A 23,566-nucleotide genomic window follows, 5' to 3' on the forward strand; every position below is an offset into this window, starting at 1 on the left:
TTATTTTTTTTTTGACATGTGACCTCATGTAATTAAGGGTTCTCTGTATCTGCAATCGCTTAATCTGGAAGCTTATGCAAGTTTTTTTTTAATTATACCATCTAATATACCGGTCTCAGTCTGACCTTTGTGAAATAAAAAAAAAAGATATCAGAGATATCCTTAAATTTTCTACTTAAATTTTATGAAACGTTTTGGCTCCTTATTTTCAAACCGGTTAAGTCCATAAACCCAAAATAACAACCTTCCTTCTGTGGTATGTAATCTTCTTGTAAAATGTGTAAAGATTAACCAACTGATATTCAAGTTACCACTCCAATTACTGTATCTACGAAAAACGACATTGAATTAAAAATGACGACAGCGATATACCATTTTAGGTAGTATTAAAACAAAAAAAAAATATCGAAAAAGGAAAACAACTTCTTGTCAAAATCTGATTTTTCTTTTATTTTATAATTTGCAAACGAAGCATTTAAGTCAGGTAAGTTCAGAGAAGAAGAGTTTTAAAGTTAGAAATAATAACAGGGAAATATTAATAAGAAGTTAAAATTGCAGTTATAGGGACCAAAACGCCATAACTCCGTAACTGATTTTTCTTGTGTTTTGATTAGGAATGATCTTGTCCGCTTCATGATATATAAGTTGATATTGTTCTCATATAAATAACCAACCAAAAAAAAAACCTTCAAAAATGGCAAAAGTACGGCATAAACGGGTTGTTGGTTCAACTTGGAATTTTCAAGGAATTTAAGATATATATCATCAAACTTCAGAGCCTAAGACCCCTACAGTCTATTTGTAGTAAGGCGGACTATGGATGGATCAAAAATCGAAGCATTAACCTTTAGCAGAAGACCCTTAGGTACAATAAGTTTATTTAATTATGTCCTATTCAGAGGAGAAATTTGAAAGTATGGTAACATGGACGACGGATGCCAAGTGGTGACAATAGCTCTAATTGTCCTTTGTGCCAGATGCGCTAAAACATGGGATAATTTTGATGAATTTGAAACATTCTTTAGGGGAAAGGAAGTCAGTTATTATGATTCGTAAAGATAAACAAAACAAAAAAAATCATGAAGTAACAATAATACATACATACAAAGTAACAAAAGTAAATAAGCAACTCGGACTCCACTTAAAACTGGGAACGTGGACCAGGTGCACCGGTATGGTAAGCGTCCTCTGCCTTTCTAGAACCACCTCCGAGTTGGCCATAAGAAGTCAAGTCCAGGGTAGACAAAAGTAGAAAGGAAAACTATAACACGTTGAACAAAACAGATTTTATGGTGCAGATGGAAACACCAAAAGCTACACACTACCATCATGAGAATTTAAATATAACCGATACTCGACAGTTAAGTACGCTACATTTAACTATTACACTGAAGTTGTGTATCATTTTAAATCATATGATAAATGGTATTAAAGCCTTTCGAGTCGCAGGATAATCTTCAAATTTTTCTTTGTACCATCTACAAAAGATAGATATTAAGTATAAAAGGTACAAATCACTTTAATGTATTGGCCTTAATCTATCACGTCACAAAACCCGTTCTATCAATTAAGCTAGCAGTAACCCTTGCCCGTGCAATGTAACCCTGAAATACACATTAGCATTGCTTTACAATTCATATAAAAGTTATGACCAGTTTTTACTTTTTGGTTTTCAAAAAGCTTGATAGGATGACAAGTTTATTCTTCGTAAAAGTTTCTTACATGTAAATACTATAAACAAACAGACAGTGTTTAACGATAAATTTTGAAGAAAATTACTGAATGTTCATATTTAGTTTTAGTTTACCTTTGAATCTTCAAACAGTGTCTTTAATGAATCGTTAAAATTTACAAGTATACAATACAGGGCTCTATAAGACAAAAGAAATTTCCCCAAAACTGTTGATATCCTCATATATGGCGTCCGTAAATTACACCACGTACAGTTTACCCTCATGGTTCCACTAACCATTTCCTAAATTCCCCTTACTCAATATGTTAAATAACTAATTCTCGAACTTTCACCGAGAATTCCAAGGGTACGTGATACATTTAACTCTATAGGAATAACTCGTCGGAGGACGTTGAAATAAAATGTGTATTTTGTCATTGCCTGATGCTTATTAACAGAGTGGGAGTGGTTGTTCTTTAATAAGATGTTTTTGTACGAATGATTTGTTCTGTTTTTGTACGATGATTATTGTTTTTCGCCGATCATGTTTTGCATTTTATATTGTATATATCATATGATCTTCCGCATTGTTAAATTTGTTTTTTTTATCCGTTCCTGATTACTTCGGAGTGTAAACGAAAGAATTTCTGAAGTTCTGCGCCATAAAAGTTAGCATCTTTATCTTGATTTTCTCCGATGAAGAAATATTTTGTTCTTGTTTTTATCCGAATCAAATGTGTTCGGTTTTTTTTCCGTTTAGTTAAAGGTATAACAATATACTGAAATTAAATAATTTTACAATGTCTTTGGTTTATATTTTTTCAAAACAAAAATACGTCGTTGTAAGTATTTCTCTAATGTACATATTAAATTTGCGAACTTAAGTGTTTTAACCTCTTACTATCAGAAAAAAAGCTAGAGGTTTAATTTCAAATCTAATATTAGTGTCATTGTTTAGAAGACAATTATATTTTTTTACTTCAATTTTCAGGCGAGCCAAGCGCGTTCATTCCACCCCTATAATTTGGAACAATTAATTTTGATTGTTCAAACATTCTGTCTAAAATATTGTACTATTTACCCCCATTACCCGCCCTTGAATTATCAGTATTGCACTACATCAAATATTGCATATTTACACTTTAAAAATAAGCGTTAGTTAATAATACGTTTTTATGTTACTTTTGAAGCGGTGTGGCGTATAGTACTTGACGTTTCTATTCAAAATGTAGTTCATTGGAATTGTAGTGACAGACTATTTCTCATGCCGGTAGTTTTTATGGCATTGTCATTCTTTGATATGTTATAAGCATTCTTTAAGTGGATATCACATCAGTCTATAGTGTTTATGTTGAGATGTTTCACGGAGAGAATTGGATATATTTTTGAGTGAATCTGTCTACATCCTTTCAAAGCGCGAGTCTCTCTAGTATCTTGTCGCAAAACCGTCTCAATTTATTGGTTAATAGTCTTTTCCCTCAGCCAGATATAGATTGATCAGACAGTAAGCGACTCTTCCATTGACTGATAAATACTTGGGATAACCAGTTGGATATATGCATTAGGGGGCGAGGGGTTTTGTGTATAATTTAAGGATACAATAGTAAACCAAATTGACCAACAAAGTAATAATTATCCCTGTAACAGCAATAAACATTCGCGCAAAAAGTATTCTTCTACCAAAACCTTTATCAAAAGTGGGAATATAAATATTATCAAGTTTTCCAGCCTAAAATACGATTAGCATTGCCTCTTCTAATCCAAATTACATGGACAGATTCAATATAACGCGGCTCATAAACGCAGCGTTTTTGTCAAGGCTACTTATATGAAACGAAAAGTGTATATAAAAGTAAAGAACCTTAATGAGCGCGCTCACATACCCCACGCGTCCCCGTGTTGGATACTCAAGTAAATTTGTTTGTAAGAGAAATACATATAGAAGGACCCAATAAAAAAGGAATAAGAGTGTTTAGGCTTTAGACCTTTATCTTCTAACTAATTTCTGTTACTCAGAAAGGTAGTTTCAAACTCCAGACTGTGATTTCTTTTAGTTTTAGTTAATCAGTAAATATCATCGTAGCGGAACACAACGTACACTTGATCTGTAACTTATCATGGTCAACTTATATACCAAAAAATCATGTCATAATCTGCAAGCGTTTAGAAAAAAAGTCTGAAATACGGTTATTTTTGTGAATTTTGCTAAGTTCAAAGCCCTACGGGTAAAAATCATCTGAGCGGAACCAACTACAAACTTGTCCTGTAACTTATCAAGTGGAATTTCTGTACTAAAATCATTTCAATATCTGCAAACGTTTAGAAAAAAATCCGGAAACTGTTATTTCTGTGAATTTCGCTAAGTTCAAGGCCTGTAATTTCGGTAAAAATCACCAGAGCCAAACGAAACTTAAACTTGACCTGTAACATATCATGGTAAACATATACATGTATACCAAAAAATCATATCAATATCTGCAAGTGTTTAGAAAAAATGTCCGAAAACCCGTTATTTTTGTGAATTTTGCTAAGTTCAAGGCACGTAATTTTGATAAAAATCATCGGAGCGAAACGAAAGTTTAAACTTGACCTGTAACTTATCATGGTGAATTAATATACCAAAATTATGTCAATATCTGCAAGCGTTTAGAAAAATGTCCGGAAAACGGAAAACTTATTTCTGTGAATTGCACTAGTTCAAGGTCCGTAATTTTGGTAAAACTCATCAGAGCGGAACGAAACGTAAAGTTGACCCGTAACATATCATGGTGAACTTATATACCAAAAAATCATGGCAAGATCTGCAAGTGTTTAGAAAAAAGTCCGGAAAACTACTATTTTTGCTAAGTTCAAGGCCCGTAATTTAAGTAAAAATCATCGGAGCAGAACGAAAGTTTAACTTGATCTGTAACATATCATGGTTACCTCATATACCAAAAGTCATGTCAATATCTACAAGCGTTTAGAAAAATAGTCAGGAAAACTGATGATGGAATGACGGACCGCCGGACGGACTGACGGACGGGTCACAAACATTATACCCGTCGCAACTGCGTTGCGTGGGTATAATAAACAAATTGTAAAAATGAACCCCAAAAAATTCCACTTTCTTGTATATCGGTCATGCCATTTTCAACTTTAAGAATCGTTGATAATCATGGAACTAAAAGATCCCATCGAATAAAAACAAGAACATTGGAATTTGATAATTTTCTAAAACGCACAAGTGTAAAAGATGTTTAGGTTAATGTAAATATCACGTCGTCTTTGTTATGACATATATGATCTTCAATCGAAATACTTTAATCAAATGACTAAGCATGGCAAGTCAGTATACGGTTTTGTAAATTTCGTGGTATTTTAGTCAAAACAATAATGAAGTTTGAGCTCTTATTTGTATTTATGCTAAATACAAATATGTAATACACACCATTTCATATTTTGTATATATTTGTAGTTAATTCAGATTCATAATAAAATCATCGTCTGCAAATTACTTTTTGTAGATCAACCATACGTAAAAAACAAGAATCATCGGACAAAAACAGAACAAATCATTGTACAACAGTGTGTATAATGGTAAGATATATTGATAAGACAAAAAATCAAGTAGCCGTTATCAAGACGATCGCGGTTATCATTATTATTATTATTATTTATTTTTTATCTTAGTTCCTTTTGGTTGCCTCCTTGATATCGACGCAAAATGTGCGTATTTCTATTCAAAACTGATAATGTTGTGCATATGGTACACGTGAATCAGTATTGTATTATAGACAGTCATTTGTTGTTTTCAATGGAAACACATTATTTCAGCTGACGCAAACTCTTTCGACTGCTAGCACTATCATATATACAAAACCTTTTCAAAAGATATAATACACTTGATTATTTACTACCCAGTCAGATATCAATATTTACTATTTGTTGTATTAGAAACGTACCCATGGTGATGGAAAGCTCGTGGCCCAAGGTTACATGTTGTTGACACAGCAAAAGCCACAGCAGGTAATGAATTACAAGCCAGTGCATATCCCCACCATTCCAATATTTCTCCCAGAAAGTTGGCTCCAGATACATAGTTAAACATACCACCTGTTTACACATACACATGTATGTAACTTTTCTATATTAATTGGCTTTGAACTAGGTTGCTATCGCGTTTCATCAACCAGGCCTGATGGTTATGTGACCGACCGAACTTTTTGAGGGTTGGTAAACTTGATAGACGTTGCGTCCGTTGTTGATGTCACATTCGATTGAACCGGGGTGGTCCCGAAAACCGAAATATTGCTATTAGAATGTGGAGTTATCAAAGGCAATATAAATATCAAAATGTTCGAAAATGGTTGTTATTTTAGGATTACAATCATAAAACCTTGAAAGATGCCGTTAATTGTGGAGGGAAAGCATTATTCGATCACAAGAAAGTCTATTTTCATATGTCGACGGGTAACATTAAGAAATGCTTGTTTCCCATTTCACTAATATATCTAAGTTGTTTCTTGACATATTTTGATAAACAAATTTTTTTGAAAGAGCAGTTTGTGCTGCAGACGATGTCATATTTTTCATGGCGTAATGATAAGATCAAAGCGTATTACAATATCACATTTGTCTCCCCTTTGATGTGGACATTGTATAAATTGAAAGAAACCGCTTTGAAGACAAAATGTTAGACATTTTTTTTAACGTTATGCGAACAGCTTTTTAATCGGGACTTTTATTTACTATATTAATAATTTATTGCATAACCCCAATGAAAATACATAGAAAATGTTCAATCAGTCTTTTTCAAAAGCCTTTTTGTCCGTATTTCAATTATGTCACAAATCTTATTTTTTTCGACGTTGGCCATTGGCTAATTTCTTGCGATTGTAACATATAACAACGAATAGTATTTTTACCAAAGTATATTAACGCTTAAAAGACTGTATAAATATTCAGAATATCGTGTTTATTCTAAAAAGAAAAATAATGAGTTTTATTGTCTAATAGTAGATAAATACGCACGTTGCGTTGTCTTTTTTCCGACGTTTTGTACACGTTGCGTGCTATCCAGTCTTTATCGAAAGCTTTTTTCGTCAGCTTTGAGTGAACTGATAACTATGAAATTTTGACTTTTACATGTATATATGCTGCACATAGTATATTCTAAAAATAATGGTACTTTGTGTAACATGTATCTAAGCGGAGCATTTCATCATTTTGTCTGTGTCTAACCAAAATGTCACAACATCTAAAATTTGTATTTTATTTATTCACTCGTACATCATGCGAAATTCGAACGAAAATGGTGTGAGTAGATTTCTTCATATACTTAAAATGTATTATCCTCCTCTATGGTTTTATTATTTCATTTTTCTTAGGCTTAACAAATGGGGTTATATATATATAGTAAAACCGTGTCTAACAAAAATGTCATAGCACAAAGCGTATTTTTGACGTTCCCAAAGTAACGTTGTGTTTAGCGACGTAAAAACTCTTTTAACGTCATTTTTTAAACGATAAAAAGTATTGAAAAGTTACGATACTAGATTAAATTATTACGATTGTGGACGTTATGAATAAAAAAAATACGATTTTAGAGAATCTGATAAAACAAATGAAAGAAATGTTGAAAAGAAAACAGGAAAAAGAAAGCCCCCACCCCCTGTGCGCGCACTCCTGTCTGTTCATATGTAATGATGACCTGGTGAAATAGGGATCAGTGTACCTGCATCAAAGTATTTTGAAATATGTAGACACGCGCTTGCACATTCACTAGTGAAATATTGTAAAATCAGCGTATTTCATGATCGTCTAATTGACAATTATTTTAGCTATAAAATATAATAAGCTGTACAAATATTGCACAAATATTTTTTTTGAATATTTTTTTCAAAGCGAACCAAAAACAAAACAAAGAAATGATTTATTCTGGTGTAGCCTTTTTGACCCCTTATAACTCGAAAACCGTAAGACATTTGCGAAATCTGATTGAAAATGCAGCAGGCTTATTAATGAGGAATCCAATGAAAAATCCAATGAAATAAAAAAAATTGGAAATCGGATTAAAAAAAGTTATGACAATGCTTTAGGCGTTGCCCAACTTTGACCCCTATAACTTGAATACGGTCAAAAACACATAAAATCTGCTGTACATTTGTTTAGCCGAATAAAATAAAGAACATATTAAAAATGGAATATCTAAAATGGAAAAGAAAAAAACAATCTACATGGGTTTTAATAAAATACGTGTTTTTATCCTTTTGGCCTCTTTTTCCTAAAGCGACAGGGGTAACAAAGTCCAAATTAAATAGGAATCTTCTTAGTTGTTGGTAAATTCATATCAACATTTCAGAACAATTCGTCAACCACAACTAAAGTTATCGCACGGAAACGAAGTGTCCCCAGACCACGACGACGACGACGCGGACGACAACTGCGCCAAAACATTATACGACCGCAAGTCGTTTTCGTCGTATAATATAAACGGGAGATTTCGCTCTCAGATTTTCTCAAGGAGGGAAATTGTCCAAGGTTTTATTTTCTCGAATTGTTTAGCAATGTTTTATGTTTAGCAACAGACCTTATAAAATTTCGAAACGAGTACATGTATTTGGAAATGTTAACATACACCCCCCTTTATAGATATAAAATCAAATAGGAAAGATTTACTTTATACGTTTTCACAATGTGATTTCCGGGGTTGTGAGTGCTACTGACTTTTTTGCTTGTAGGTTTGTTTCCTTTCTGTTTTAGTACTTTTTTTAGCGCATCACGAAATTTGTTTTCATAATTCCTAACATTTTTCTCATAGGATAAATTTCCTTCAAATCATTTTTGAATGGTTGATGCCAAACTATTTACCATATCAGGATGCAATCTGATCATCTTAATTGACCAAAACGTACAACAAAATTAATATCTAGTCGGATAATTAAATTATAAAACATGTCGTGTGTGTTATTTTATGTAAAAAATTAAATAAGCACACTTCTTTTTACACTACCAGGAATTTTACAACATATTTCTTGAACTTTTAATGCCAATATAAATTCAGTAAGTTTCTTTCGCACAACAGTTCAGTAATATATTATCTATTATTATACCTCAGTATATAAACATCAATACAAAATTTTCTACTGTAACATTGCTATTTTCCTCCTTTTTCAGTGTTTGACTGTTGAGCAGTCCACAGTTTTCAGACTATTGACCGGCAATGTCACCCGCTTTCGCGGATTTTTAGTTCCGTCATCTAATTGGACAAAAGTTTTATATTTATTCGCAACGCTCGGACTTCACCCTCTCTTAATGAAAACCCCGAAATTATCACGTCTGCTCGTTTTTTCTGCTGACTCACAAATGGCAAGGTTTGCCTCCTTAACTGACCAGGATTTGGACACAATTATTGACCAAAAGGACTTAAAACACAAAATCCGTTTTACGCGTGTCGAAATAACTTTCAAAACTTTACAAACGCACCGACATGCAATTTTGGTGAATTCCATCTGGCATAACAATTAAGAATTCGACAGTTAATTTTATGTTCAAAGAGTAATCAAGGGAACCAAGGTTATAGGGTAATCAAAAGAATGCAATCCAGGGACAAAGACCAGACATGGAAAACAGACATACACAACAAAAAACATAAAGTAACTAAAATCCTACATACAAAGTAACAAAAGTAAATGAGCAACTCGGACTCCACTAAAAATTGGGAGCATGGACCAGGTGGTTATAACTTTAAAAACACATAATTGTTACATTTGATTGTTATTCAATAATATTGTTAACTCTTTGTTTTTATTTTACTCAATACTGCATACTGGCGCCCTCCTCAACAGGTCTTGCACTTTAACACAGATGAAATTGAATGTTTGTGAGAAAATATTCAAATGTGTACATTGTTGCTGTTTTTTATCATACAGACACCGTGTAATTGATGTTGAAGGCTACTTTCTGAAAATTCAAACTCCTATAAATTACTGGTGAAAAGGTCAATGAGACAACATTCAGATTAAAATATTGCCATAAGATGCATGGTTTTCTGGTTTTGAACATTTTGAGGTGATGAGGGGAAAATATTAGTGACATTCAAATTGAAAATATTGTAAAAAAAAAACCGTTTTTCTGGGTCATCATTTTGAGATGATCATTCAACAATTCAACAATGGAGGGATATGGAGTAAATATATTACAAGTCTAATGTTTTCGGTATTATAAAATATATAAACTATATTGTCCTACGCCTCGGGCAATAGCCACAGTCTTGAGGAAAAATAAACTTGCTATTTTCCTCATACCCAGTCAATAAGTATATACTACTATTTCAGTACTGTCATTTGTAGTTAATTATCAGTACTGAAATTTTCAGTTAGTTTCAGTACTGAAATTTTCAGTTAATTTTCAGTACTGAAAGATTCAGTCGTTTTTCAGCACTGTTTTGATCAGTACTTTATAATAACAGTTCATGTGTAGAGCATGTAATATTTTTTGTAACATTTCACCAAGAATATATGTTTCATAATGAATGTACATTGTTACAATTGTAGAACGATGTACGTCGCAATACAAAAAAGACGTCAAATTTCGCCGATTTCGACGTTACCAAAAATGACACCAACACCGTACGCTACGTCATAGCAACCTAGAAGAAAGTAAACTTTAAGGTGTAATATTACGTGATAATTCCACAGAAAAAAATGAATAAAACTATCGGTAGAAACCGTCGACAATGCTTTAAAAGTTCTATGTTTCATTTTTGGATCATAGACTGTTTTCACCAAATTTCTCCTTCCTTCCGACTTTGGTTTTTTTTTTATTTGAAAATATCATTAAAATGAATGCAGATTGTTAGCTTACTATCGCAATTTACTCCCAACCCCAATTGTTATTTTTGACTCGGCCAAATAAGAATAGAAAAAAAATATTTGTTATATAGACTGTTTGTCGTTCTTTTACCGTCGACGTTTGTTTCTGTTTATATTCCGATTACAATGCATTTTTAAACAAGTTTTCCAGATAGGATTAAAACTTTATCTTGTCACCTTATAAACGTCTAATATTATTTTCTAACTGAGATATTTTCATGCTTAATTATGTCAGTAATAAATATTTAACTTAGTATCATATATCAATGTTGATGACTGTTGTTTTCCACCAATTACTGGTCTCGATACTAATATGAATATTTATTAAGAACTTGTGTACGTAGCACAATGAAATAATCTTATTATAATTTTTTAATCAGTTCCAGTCGACTAATGACAAGTCAAAAGTAGTAATATAATCTTCACTTCGGAAAAACAATATATCAATTCTGAAATGAACAACGTTAAATATTACAAGCAGATACTTGTATCTTATGTACCATGGCGTATTTTACCTGCTAGTTTCTCATAATTCAGTGAATTCGGCTACAATTGTGTACAGTGGTTATGACCTAAGGTTATGTATACACCATTTATACTAATATATAGTAAATACAACTTATTTAAGTTTGCTCGGACATCATCTTTAACAAAAAATAGAGGTCAAATTCAACCTTTGATGTAAAATATCTAAACTTGTATATAGTAATGGGATAGAGTGACCTTTAATTTCAAGTACCTTCGGGTATTCTGTATCCGGATTCTCCTGTTTGACGTAGACTCCTCAGGATGCGGTCTGACTGAATATTTACTACCATTCCTACTACAAACAAACCGACGCCTGAAATATTTGTTCAACACATTAGTAACGAATGAATTTACAGAATAATTGATTTTGTCAAATAGACTTGGATACATTTTGAGTTTTTATTTGGTTTATTCTTACGCAAGTTTTCGTTCTTTTCTTTAAACACATAATTTGTTTTTTTTTCTTTTTTACATAGGTAATTTCACAGTTCATATTTTATATGCTAACATTGATAATGACGCAAGCTTCCAGATTTTAAGTAAACAATCTGGGACTAAAGTTGAATATAGACTTAACTGAAGATGGAATATACAAGAGGGTAATAATTCCTAATTTGATGTCAAACAAACAATGGCAAATATATTCCTAACATCGAAATAAGACAGTATAAATAATATCAATATAATGTGTAGTCACCATCTTTTTGGAAAATCATTGGTTAAGTTTAAAACTACTTGTAACAGTATCCGAAAATTTTAAAAGAGATACGAAAACAGAACAATGACGTTACTTTTTTGTTCTAGAAATTTAAAAATTTCAATCTCTCCTTGTTTATATTCACTGTATAATGTTTCTCGCGTACCGTAGATAAGAATACTGTCCATATGGCATATGGAGAACAAATCTTCGATAAGCATCATTATTGGTTTCGTAACGCGTTTTTGTTTTATTTTCGTTAAGACCTTACCGAAAATAAACTGTGGATGGATGCACCATTCCTTACTGTAGTGACCATAACATAACAGGTATCCACATTGAAGAAATCCGTTAATTCCACAAAATACAAATGCCAAAACAACCATGTACAATGGCATTGGTTTTCCTTTTAGGTGAATTGGGTATACAAAAATTCTTAAAATAAATTTATAGAGGAAATGTTAAGTAAACACATATAAACGCCACAAATTAAAAAAAAAATACTTTGACCTGAATAAAACTGAATAGTCAAAAGACTTTTGTTTCTTTTATACTTGTTTGCAGTAGACCTAGGGTAAGGGACATAACTCATGAAATCAGTTGTATGTATCACATTCAATTTCAGTGTAGTCCTTCACTGTAAGTCCTTCACTGTAAGTCCTTCAAGCTTTCATTTGAAACTGAATGAAATCAATCCAAGTTACTTTGATGCTTATATGAGATTGATGTAAACTTCTGAATACAAACGTTACAATGGTTTGTAAGAGTTGTGTTCCTTACCATAGGTATACCCTCTTAAGTCAAATAAAATAATATATATGTGAAGAAAATCAGTGGCAATAATAAATGTTGAATCTCATTTTTCAAAGACAGAAATATTACAGACACATGTTAAATGTCCAGTGTTATGACTGTCTGTCGACATGATGTCTGTAGCTTTCAGCTTATCCTTAAACCTTTGTAAGAGTAATCAAGGGAACCAAGATTATAGCGGTAATCAAAATAATTTAATCCAGGGACAAAGACCAGACATGGAAAACAGACATATACAACAAAGAACATAAAGTTACTAAAATCATGCATACAAAGTAACAGAAGCAAATGAGCAACTCGGACTCCACTAAAAACTGGGAGCATGGACAAGGTGCACCGGTAGGGTAAGCGTCATCTGCTTTTCTAGAAACACCCGCCGAGTTCTTCATAAAAAGTCAAGTCCAGGGTAGACAAACGAGGAAAGGAAAACTATGACCCGTTGAATAAATCAGTTTTCATGGTGCAGATGGATACACCATAACGGTCCACGAGTTCATAATGACGACCATAAAACTTCTGTAGTGATGACTTCAATCTTGTAGCAACATAACCCTGTTCCAGAGGAGGCCTAATTGTCCGAGATCTAGCGCGATACAAAAAGTCTGCGTAGTTTGATTTTGAGTTTGAGTTTATTTGAGTTCCATGAAGTAGTTATACTTAATTTATTTTAACTGAAAACGTCGTGTCAACAGTACAATTTGAGAGTTTTTTGCCAACGTTATCATGCCTTCTGGAATAAACGCATCAAAGCTGCGTTTTCTTATTACGCTTTAAATTGATATTAAAAAAGGGAATTTAAAGGAAGACAGTTCGATGGTGTATGATATGTTGTTTTACTTTTTCTTCTCTTTTTTTGCAATTTTTATTTGCAGGTGCATGTATATGAAATGTCTCGTTGACATATGCTAACAATGTCATATTCCTTCATCTTATTAGCAAACATTTTATAAGCTTATCTTTTTTACAAAGGAGTACATGTTTATTTTAATGATTCTAAAGGGTGACAAGTTTTTTTTAATATTTTTTTGCCAAAGCTGCACTTATTCTGGTACATACAACTGAATATTTAACATCTGATAATGGTACAGAAGTACTCAGCGTCTTCATATTCATAGGCCTGATAACATATAGAATGACAAACCTTATTTAGAGCTAAACATTTGTTTTATAGAAACTAAAGACATGATAACATATATCTCCAAAGATCTTGCATTTGATTCCTAAATGTTGGTTTTGTTCTTTCAGTGCTCAGATGGTACTCGGGGATGTTTACGGACAGGTTTTCAGGCTCGGGAAATTTGGATCTGCCAGTGTTTTAATTGCACATATCCCTAACTGGCAGGATATTTGTATACAATAATGTTCTTTCAACATGTGTTGTTTTAGGTGTAGCGTTTGTATTTCCTTCGACATATTAACTTCCACGATCAGGATTTAGTGCTTGAGTTCACATGCCGCAAAAGACTATTTCGCCATCTGTCAAAATTTTATTTAGACCCACATTATATCAGACCCCTAACTTTCTAATTCATTTAATAATGTTAAGTTGTAACCCAAACAAAATGATTAGTCCATGTCGCTGAAATTGAAGCGGACAAACATGTAACGAACAGCCCTGTTTAAAGGAAAACAAAAACTATTAACGTTTGAAAATGGTCAGTGTGTTCTCGCATAAACCTTTCCATGAAACCAATGAATGTTTTGTTTTTATTTTTCTCTCCTACATATTTTTGAGATTTACATATTGATACTACTAATTGATTGGATTGAAAATGTAATATGTCGGGCATAAAAACACGTTTTACAACACATCATTGACACATTATATATGGTAATACGTTCAAGTCATTTAACTGAGTATTTGTAACATAGCTATGGACTTTTGATTGTAATTGTAGCTTTTCCCACAGTAGTATAACTGTAGGTAAAACATTAGCCTGCACGATGAGATAAGTTCAACCTCAAATAAAAATCATGCATGTCCATATATGTTTGGCAATGTATGCATGCAGTATATAACTAGAATAGGTATGGAATGTGTTATAGAGACAACAGTACCACCGAGATTAAAATGTCAGCCCAAGGTCACCGATAGGTCTTCAATGAATGACGATAAAACTCTCAAACCACACCACAGGAGAGGCTGCAGCTTGCCCCAAAACATATTTATACACAGGTACAGTCAAGGAGTTGCCTCTATATTCTCAAGTAACATTACAATAAACTAAAGGTGCAAACGAAACAAGACATACAGAGGTCAGGAATGCCTTAATTTGGACGGCGCAGAAAAAAATGCGTTGGGGATAAAGTACTTTGATTTCGTGATTACCATCCTCTCCCTTTAAATCTGACCAATGTGGACTACTAGCAGTTAACCGATATAACAGCTCCAGACCAGTTTAAACCTAAACAAAAGTTATGTCATCATCGAATGTAAAATCAATCCCAATTCTTTCCATGCGGAGTTGAGAACCACGGTACATCACAAGTCATACAATAAGGACGCAGCCCATGTCACGGCAAAATCTACTTCTAAATATAGTGTTAAATTTCTATGTGAAGACCCAATGAGCAAATCAATGTTAATACACAAAATTGCTATCCTTAACGATTAACAATATCATAGATATCCCTTAGGAATGAGCTTATTCAATGATTTAGTTAACTTATGGGGTGCATCGAGCTTTCCGTGCTTTGGGGAGAATATTACCGTAAAACAAAGGGTGAGAGATACCCATACGTTTTAATCCTTTACAAGTACATCTGTGTTTGGGAATGAGTTCCTTGTATCGGTTAAAAAAATTGTGCATGATTTTAAATTTAAGAGTTTGTGGTATCGCAATCATTGGTGTAGTTAAGTAATTTCTCGGTTATATGCATCTTAAGTGGTTTATGAAGCATTCATAGAAATAAATGGGTTAGAACTGATGCTTATAGACATATGTGAGGTAAGAAAATTGGGGGTATTTTTGCAACAAAACAAATCTAAACTGTTAAGACAAATGTCATTACTTTCCCAAATTTATGGACAATTTTTATTGCTATTTTGAATTTCTGAAAGAATTTCCTAAATCGGCTTTTCTCCATCATCGTTATTTGTGTGGTTTTAGATAAACAATGTACCTTACATCATTTACATAAAAAAATACTTTATTGCATACATATATTGCAGGTAAAATACTCCGGATTTTGCTGAATTTACTCGTGAATACGTTTTTCATTCTAAAGACAAATACAGCCAAAATGATAGCATACATTTACTTTCCTACTCAATGCTTAATAAGCAATTGTCCTTCAAATGACACTTTTGAAGAAAATGCCTTGTCATAAGCATAACACTGAAAACGTCGTATGTTTATGCAAACATTGTTTAAATATCTTCACAGAGCCTTATTCACTCACATTGTGACTTCACACGTAATTCTATCTACTCTCGCGGAGAGCATAGACCATAGACCATAGACTCTGTCCTGAGCGCTATGAACAAGCTTGTGCAAAGTGCACAGTGTGCTTTCTTCATCTCATCTGTTGTTAACTTTCTCCAGGAGTTTCTGTGCCGCCTTCCTTGTAAATTGCGTTCAAGGGACTGTCTCGTGATAGTTCCTGGATTTTTTTTCTTAGGGTACTATGTCCTATCTACGCCCACTTCCGTCCCCCTCTAATTCTACATTCTAACATGGCTTGACGCGTTCACTTCGTAAACAAAGGGGGTTTCTAATTAGCGTAAAATCCTGCCCGCACTTACGCAATTACAGTCATTAACGGGTCACTTTTCATTAAATTCATCGATTATAATCATTTACTTATTATGAAAGCAGTAAAGTCAATAATAGTTCTTAAGAAACGCTATTCTATTACGATCTTAGCGTACTACATAAGAACACGTCTAATGTTCTTGTCAAACGCTAGGCTATTCTACCTTCACTCCCACATCTATCGTTTTTGATAAGTAAACCCATACATATATGGTTTCATAACCGGTGTCATCGGTCAAGATTTACTATAAAGAGACAGCAAATTGAGAACCTGATAATCCCAGTGGCAATGAACGTGTTCAAAATGTGAAACATGTCAAATGACTGTTTCCGGCACATTGATTTTCGGCTGGCCAAGCATTGAAGGAGATAATCACGCTAGCACTTCAATAATGATATGTCATTCCAAAAAAAAAAAATAAAAAATAAATGTGTTTAAGAGAACCGTTAAAGTTAATATTTTGTTAGCCTAGCGCGGCATTTCACCATTATCGTATGACCTATATCTACGTCACATGATGTGACATCATGATTCCGTTGGTTTGAGTTTTTGTAAATGAGATTCAATTTTTGTTTTCTAATTATAAATGTTACTTCTTATTCTTATTATATACTTCTATTTAAAATATCATTGTTGAAACGGTTGAAATAATTGTACTTTTTGTAAAAAAATATTGACAAAGGTGTGCCTCGCTGACAAAAATGACTTTTTGGTCAAGTTTAAAAGAGTAATCAAGGGAACCAAGGTTATAGCGGTAATCAAAATAATGTAATCCAGGGACAAAGACCAGACGTGGAAAACAGACATACTCAACAAAGAACAGAAAGTAACTAAAATCATACATGCAAAGTAACGAAAGCAAATGAGCAATTCGGACTCCACTAAAAACTGGGAGCATGGACCAGATGTACCGGTAAGGTAAGCGTCATCTGCTTTTTTAGAAACACCTGCCGAGTTAATTGCTCATAAAAAGTCAAGTCCAAGGTAGACGAAAGAGGAAAGGAAAAACTATGACACGTTGAATAAAGGAGTTTTCATGGCGTAGATGGATACACCGTAACGATCCACGAGTTCATGATGACGACCATAAAACTTTTTTAGTGATGACTTCAATTTTGTAGCAAAATAATCCCTGGATGCCGTGCTTTAAGCTTATTTTAACTTGGGTAGGTACTATATTGGTCAAGGTTTTACACCTCGCTGAAGCTCGCATAAAGCCCGACATACAGGACTTATTTCTTAAGTGTAAGTTTAAGTTGTTTATTCATGCCATTGAAAGTATTGCGTTTTTTTTTTAAAAAGCTGCTATATTCTTTCTAACAACAGTTGATTATATTTGGATCTTCTTATTTAAGACAAAAGTCGTTCTCCGTGTTTCCACTCCTCTAAAGAAGACTTTTTGAAGTTAAATATCATGATCTTTGTGGATTTGGGGTTCTCTGTGGTATTCCATACTCGCTATATACAGTTGAATGATGTTTTGGCTTTCCTTGAGTGTCCTAACTTTGATGACCCTGTCTGCGTCTATTAGTACATCTGCGGCACATCCTGTGTGTGTAGATAGGGATAGGTGAATTATATCACCTCCTCCAGTACATCATCTTATAGTTTTTGCATGACTTTTGTCGTCATTGAGTATTCTAAGACCTAGGGATGCTGCTACAGAGAGCATTTTTGTTGTTCTTTTTATGTGAGAGAAGAGCAGGGTCATCCGCAAATTGAAGGTAATCAAGTAAGGTGTTCCTGAATAGTCAACTGGATGCAAATCATTATCTTACTCGTGTCGTTTCCATTATTACCCGATCAATAACCATCAGGAAGAAAAAAGGTGAAATGTAATAAATACTATTATCATTGGGCACATCAGCCTTAAGTGTACAGTTGAGTGTTAATATGCGAATCTATTTGCAACAAGTGACAATTGTACAATTAAAGTGTTGGCAATAATTTAAATTGGAATATGCTTTAAATCTTCCTAATGTTGTTCGGTTTCGTTTATATGGTTCGATCTGAACATCATTTGTATCTATACAAAGATATAAGTAGATGTCCATCTGCTGTTTGAATATTTCTGTGAAAATTGTATCCATTCTACTTATGGTCCTTGATCTTTGAGAGTTAGTAATCGGTTTAGCTGTGGTTAGCGTTACATCGAATTGCAAACCCCATTCGTTGGCCCAATTTTTTCAGTTATTTGATATCTTCCAGTAGTTTGTTGAGATCATTCTGGATTTTAAGAAAAGCTGGGAGTTTGACGCTAGTATTGGTATCAGGTGTTCATTTCATTGTTTAAGTACGATCGGTAGATTGTCCGTTGCGCTTTGGTTGGATTGATCATGTTCTTCAGTATTTTGTTTTAACTCTTTTGATTCAGAAATTTATTTTACTTCATTTCTTTATCTTTGTGTTTGTTTTCTGGTATGCTTCCGCTTTTCTCTTTGCTGAAATCGGAAGTGAATTAATAGATATACATCTTGACCGGTCGTATTTTTTACGTAATAATTCTATTGTCTTCTAATTTACGATTTCAAAAGAACATTTTTTTAATGTTACCAAATTGTGTTGATTAATCACTATTTTAATTCAAAATTCACCTTTTAAGATTTTTCACTTTTTTACACGCATATGCAGACCACTTCGTGTATAATATAGGATACACTTTTTAAGTCGCTAATATTGTTAGCGACATCTTGCACTCGTAGTTTCAGTACTTTATATTCGCATATATATATATATATATTTATACTCCGCGATATGCTGCAGATCTTTTCAATGTTTACTACCATAGCTTCATACGAGGTCAAAATGTACCTATTAAACATCATATACGTGTGTTCTACGTGTGTTTCTTGCTTGTATGAGAACGGGAAATTTACATGAAATGATTACTTAGCATTGAGCTGTACCAGGCACGGGGGCTCGTTACAAGATTGTATAGGTCATATACATTAGCAGGGCACGATATCTATGAATATTCATTGCCAGTTGTTTAATCTAGTTCTTAATTTGATTCCCAGGTTTAATCTAGTTCCTAATTTGATTCCCAGGTCAATAAGTGACCAAAAGATCGCTAAAATGTACCTCTTTTTAAAATATCGTACACATGTCTATGTGTGTTTTGTTTTGCTTGTATGGGAACGGGACGTTCAAATTCAAAGACGAAATGATCGGTATATGATCATTGAATTTATGTAATATTACCCAGTTTCCGATTTAAACACATGGACTCAATACAATCGACTATATAGGTCATATACATTATCAGGACCCCGATATCTATATATAGCCATTGCCAGTCGTTTTATCCGGAAAACCAATTGCTTTGATTGAAAACAAGTGGGTCTTCAGGGTAACTAAAGAGTACACAATCATATCAAGGGAACCAAGATTCTAGCGGAAGTCTTCCGAGTTTAGTGCATATCGCATTCGTGCCATTCCGGATGTTGAAAGAGTAATTAAGGGAACCAAGATTCTAGCGGAAATTAAAAGAATATAATCCAGAGACAAAGACCAGACATGGAAAACAGACAAACACAACAAAGAACATGAAGTAACTGAAATAATACATACAAAGTAACAAACGCAAATGAGCAACTCCACTAAAAACTGGGATTATGGACAAGGTTCACCAGTAGGATAAGCGTCATTTGCTTATCGAGAAACATCCGCCGAGTTGGTAATAAAAAGTCAAGTCCAAGGTAGACGCAAGAAGAGGAAAACTATGACACGTCGAACAAATCAGTTTTTTTCCATTGTGCAGATGGATACACCATAATAATCCATGAGTTCATGATAACGACCATAAAACTTCTGTAGTGATGACTTCAATCTTGTAGCAACATAACCCTGTTCCAGAGGCCTAATTTTAGGAAGTCTAGGACAATACAAAAAGTATGCGTAGTTACGGCAAGCTTTGGCATAACGTATGAGTTGACATATGAAAACTCCATACGCAAGTACTGAAAGGATGTTGCAGTAAGCAAAAATCAGGGACGAAGGATATTTGACGATTAGCGACTTCGAAGACTTCAGTCTTTGATTTATGAAACCAATTGCCTTTTTCAAATTAAATGTTTTCTTTCAATCCGGAAGACGATGGTCTGAAACTGACCGATATTTCCTGCCTTATTATTTATCATTTTAATGCAGATATGGGATATTGTAACAAATATCACTTTACTACCATGACGTTTTCTGCGGAAAAAAAGGAGGTGAGCAGTTCTGGCTTGGGGAGCATTGTAGTCTTATCTTCGGAGACTAATAGAAATTATGATAATAGTTTGTAAGACAGAGAGAAAACTATATGCAGAGACGAGCATCGATAATGCCATGTGCTAAAAACACTCCAATTTTATACCCTAGATATTGTATCCCACTTAAGGTAGGGATACACTGTGTTAACCCTATAAAACCGAGCCTGTCATGTGTGCATATAACTGTTAAGAGGCAGTCGTGTACGCAGTTATTTGAGTTGAAGTCTAAGAAGGTTTTGTAAAGCATTTTTCGATTATTTTGCGACTTACTAAAATTGATAGACAACAATGTATTCTCTTTTACTAACAGTTATTAAACTTCTTAAGGTCTTTTTGTTTTATAGAATTGAGAACTACGCCGAGAGTTTATATTTCCCGTACGGAAAATAATAATCCTTCAGTGTTAGAGTGAGTTCTGACAGGGCAAATGACATAAGTCAAATGCGATCAATCAATTGACCAAAATGACCGTTAGTTGTACTTATTCTACACTTGGCATGTTTAAAAAAAAAAGTCCTTACCTGTGACCATAATGAAGCCCATACAACAATAACAAAACCCACGTGGTATGGGTTAAGTCTTGATGAGAGTCAGCCGTGTACCAAAACATAGCAAATGGAACTGCAAGGGCTGGAAGCTCTTGTATGAACCATGCTGCTCGGTCGTCAATAGTATAGCCAGTACCCTTCGAATATCGTCCATAGTGTGCTCGAGTAAACTGCAATGACATGAACAAGAGAACGCTCCATCCAATTAGTCCTTTAGCGATGTTTAGAAACAATTCCTCTCTTAACACATACATCTTGTTATCAGATATTGTCTGAAAGAGACCATGTAATAAACTTGGATTGTAGACTGTTGGTAACAGCACGTCTGCTTGTACCAAAATCAATTAGCAGTTTGCATCGGAAAAAGTTGAAGTGTCTACCAAGAGACTCTCTAATCTAAAACTACCACGTGGTAAGATACAAGACAATCAAAGGGAAATACAGTTTCCTTCATTAACATTTCAATGATCGTGACAAATATGCGCAATTCGTTACTAAATAATTAGACTTCTACCGGATAATATATTGATCAGAAGCATATTAAAATGCAATATTGTTACCAAGATGTTGAATATCTCATTTCAAACACTGCCATCTGTTCCAAAAATAACCACTGTTTACTCCGGAAATCTATCACATTGCTTTATCAACTGATGTAATATCAGCTTATGTATACATCTAGAAGGTTATTAATCAACCATTGCTTTTCTCTGTTTCGGCTAGCTTAAATGCTCCATATTAAAGGCAGTGAAAAACATTCGAACTAGGAAATAAATTTAATTTTGCCAGCGGTTTTCTATACGGAAGAGTATTAGCGCAAAAATGCATTGTAAATGTAGAACATCTGCAGCTACAGATACGTTTTAAAAGACGAAGAGTCTAATAAATAATCACATGATACTTGTAACATTCTAAAATAAAAAGCTTTGCCGAACACAGCATGATACGACCGCAGCATGATGAACCCTGTAAGACGGGGAGCAATATAGATGTGGCACATACAGAGAGTGGCGGAATGACTAAGCATTCTTGACTCATGCAAAGAATGGTGGATTGTCTAGACATCTTTTGACAAAATTTAAATGTATTTGCAGAATTCTTTTAAAAAAAGAATTTCAAGGGGCATCGAATAAAATTAGCCCATGAATAAAAAGAGGTTCGCATTTAGACTCCAATTTGTGCCAATAATCTTGAAAATGGTCAATTAGTTCTGAGATTTACCGGCATACTGCCTAATTACTCGGAAGTGATAAGAGATAATTATCTCAAATATGATTGACAAAATCATGTAGGGATGTTCATTAGGAATCTAATGGGGGGAAATTTCGAACTCGGACCACAAATAAAAAAGGTTGAGTTTTTTTTTATTTGCCTCTATAACTTTGAAATGATCTTAGATAGATCAATATAACTTGTTTGAAAATGCCGCACCAATTTTCTTCCCTTAGGCCCCTTTTTCTGAAACGGTAGAGGCCACAAACCTGAAATGAAATAGGAACCTTTCTTTAGTTGATAATACGATTGCAGTAAACTCTGCGTAATTATACGCATGTTTTAATATTTAGTTGGTGATAGTACGCTTCCGTAGTTTTCCAGCTGCTAATGTATCAGCTGGTCGCATGTCTAGGATGGAGGTATAACATCTGACTAGTTGTTCTTGGATTCCGGTGTTATATTATACCCATACTGCGTCGGAAGAATGTATAAATATAGTAGGCTATTTTTGTTGAAAGGAAATAGAGAATATAGTTTTTCTTTTTCTTCTGAAAATCATAAAAAAAAGCTTCAGGTAATTCTTGAAATACTATTTTATTTTAAAATTCAAGACTCAACAACACGTCGATGTTTCATGAGCAAGACAAACAAAGAAGTTTGGAAGCCTTGGAGGGATATTTCGACTCAACACTTTATAATTTTTGTAAGGACTTATTTGTAAAGGTTAATCAAATATGTTTTCTATGTTATTTGTTAAAAGCTTCTTTTTTATTATTGTCAAAATCAATTGAAGTGTTCTTTTTTAATATTCGATAGGAACGAAAATGAACAAACCATACTTCACTTTGTATCATTTTGAAATGGATTCGACTTCGGCCATGTTCGTTGAGAAAATGTGAGCGTGCTCACTAAATTTATTTTAGTTTAAACATATTTTTATTTCAAAGAATACATCAATATATGAAATGACGATATTATAATACAACACAAGGATTCGGAAACAAGCAGAAGCTTATGCTGATCCGTCTCCTAATAAACAACGAACTATCTTAAGACGATAATAGCATGCTCTTGTATAATTATGTATCTTTGATGCAAGTATCTATTGGAGAAGTAAAAGTTGAATAAAGAATATGTATCTAAATTGAAGAGAGATAGATAGGAAAGTATACAAAAAGGGTATTGAGGAGTTGAAATGCACAGAAAATAACACACAATACAAACATATG

At 33.6% G+C, this 23,566-nt stretch overlaps 1 protein-coding gene across 1 annotated transcript; it reads right to left on the reverse strand.

Moving 5' to 3' along the window:
* Window positions 1-1,271: 1,271 nt before the first annotated feature.
* On the reverse strand, window positions 1,272-21,881 carry LOC148612427 (3-oxo-5-alpha-steroid 4-dehydrogenase 1-like). The gene is made up of 5 exons (XM_088593841.1): window positions 21,096-21,881; window positions 12,024-12,187; window positions 11,267-11,368; window positions 5,617-5,767; window positions 1,272-1,478 (listed from the first exon to the last, which is right to left on the reverse strand). Exons 1-5 carry the CDS (start codon window positions 21,374-21,376, stop codon window positions 1,412-1,414), a joined length of 765 nt encoding a protein of 254 aa, XP_088449967.1. The 5' UTR covers window positions 21,377-21,881; the 3' UTR covers window positions 1,272-1,411.
* Between the last annotated feature and the right edge of the window lie 1,685 nt (window positions 21,882-23,566).

The sequence above is a fragment of the Perna viridis genome, chromosome 7, assembly GCF_037379345.1.
Source record: "Perna viridis isolate PV_CMFRI_1.1 ecotype Kerala chromosome 7, ASM3737934v1, whole genome shotgun sequence".
Taxonomy (NCBI): Eukaryota; Metazoa; Mollusca; class Bivalvia; order Mytilida; family Mytilidae; genus Perna; species Perna viridis.

Excerpts from the sequence above, each read along its gene's own strand:
- LOC148612427 (XM_088593841.1), bottom strand. The coding sequence starts at position 21,376 with ATGTATGTGTTAAGAGAGGAATTGTTTCTAAACATCGCTAAAGGACTA. Across the intron at positions 5,768-11,266 it reads CGGATACAGAATACCCGAAG|GTGGTATGTTTAACTATGTA; the intron begins GTACTTGAAATT and ends ATGTGTAAACAG. Across the intron at positions 1,479-5,616 it reads CGAGCTTTCCATCACCATGG|ATGGTACAAAGAAAAATTTG; the intron begins GTACGTTTCTAA and ends TATCTTTTGTAG.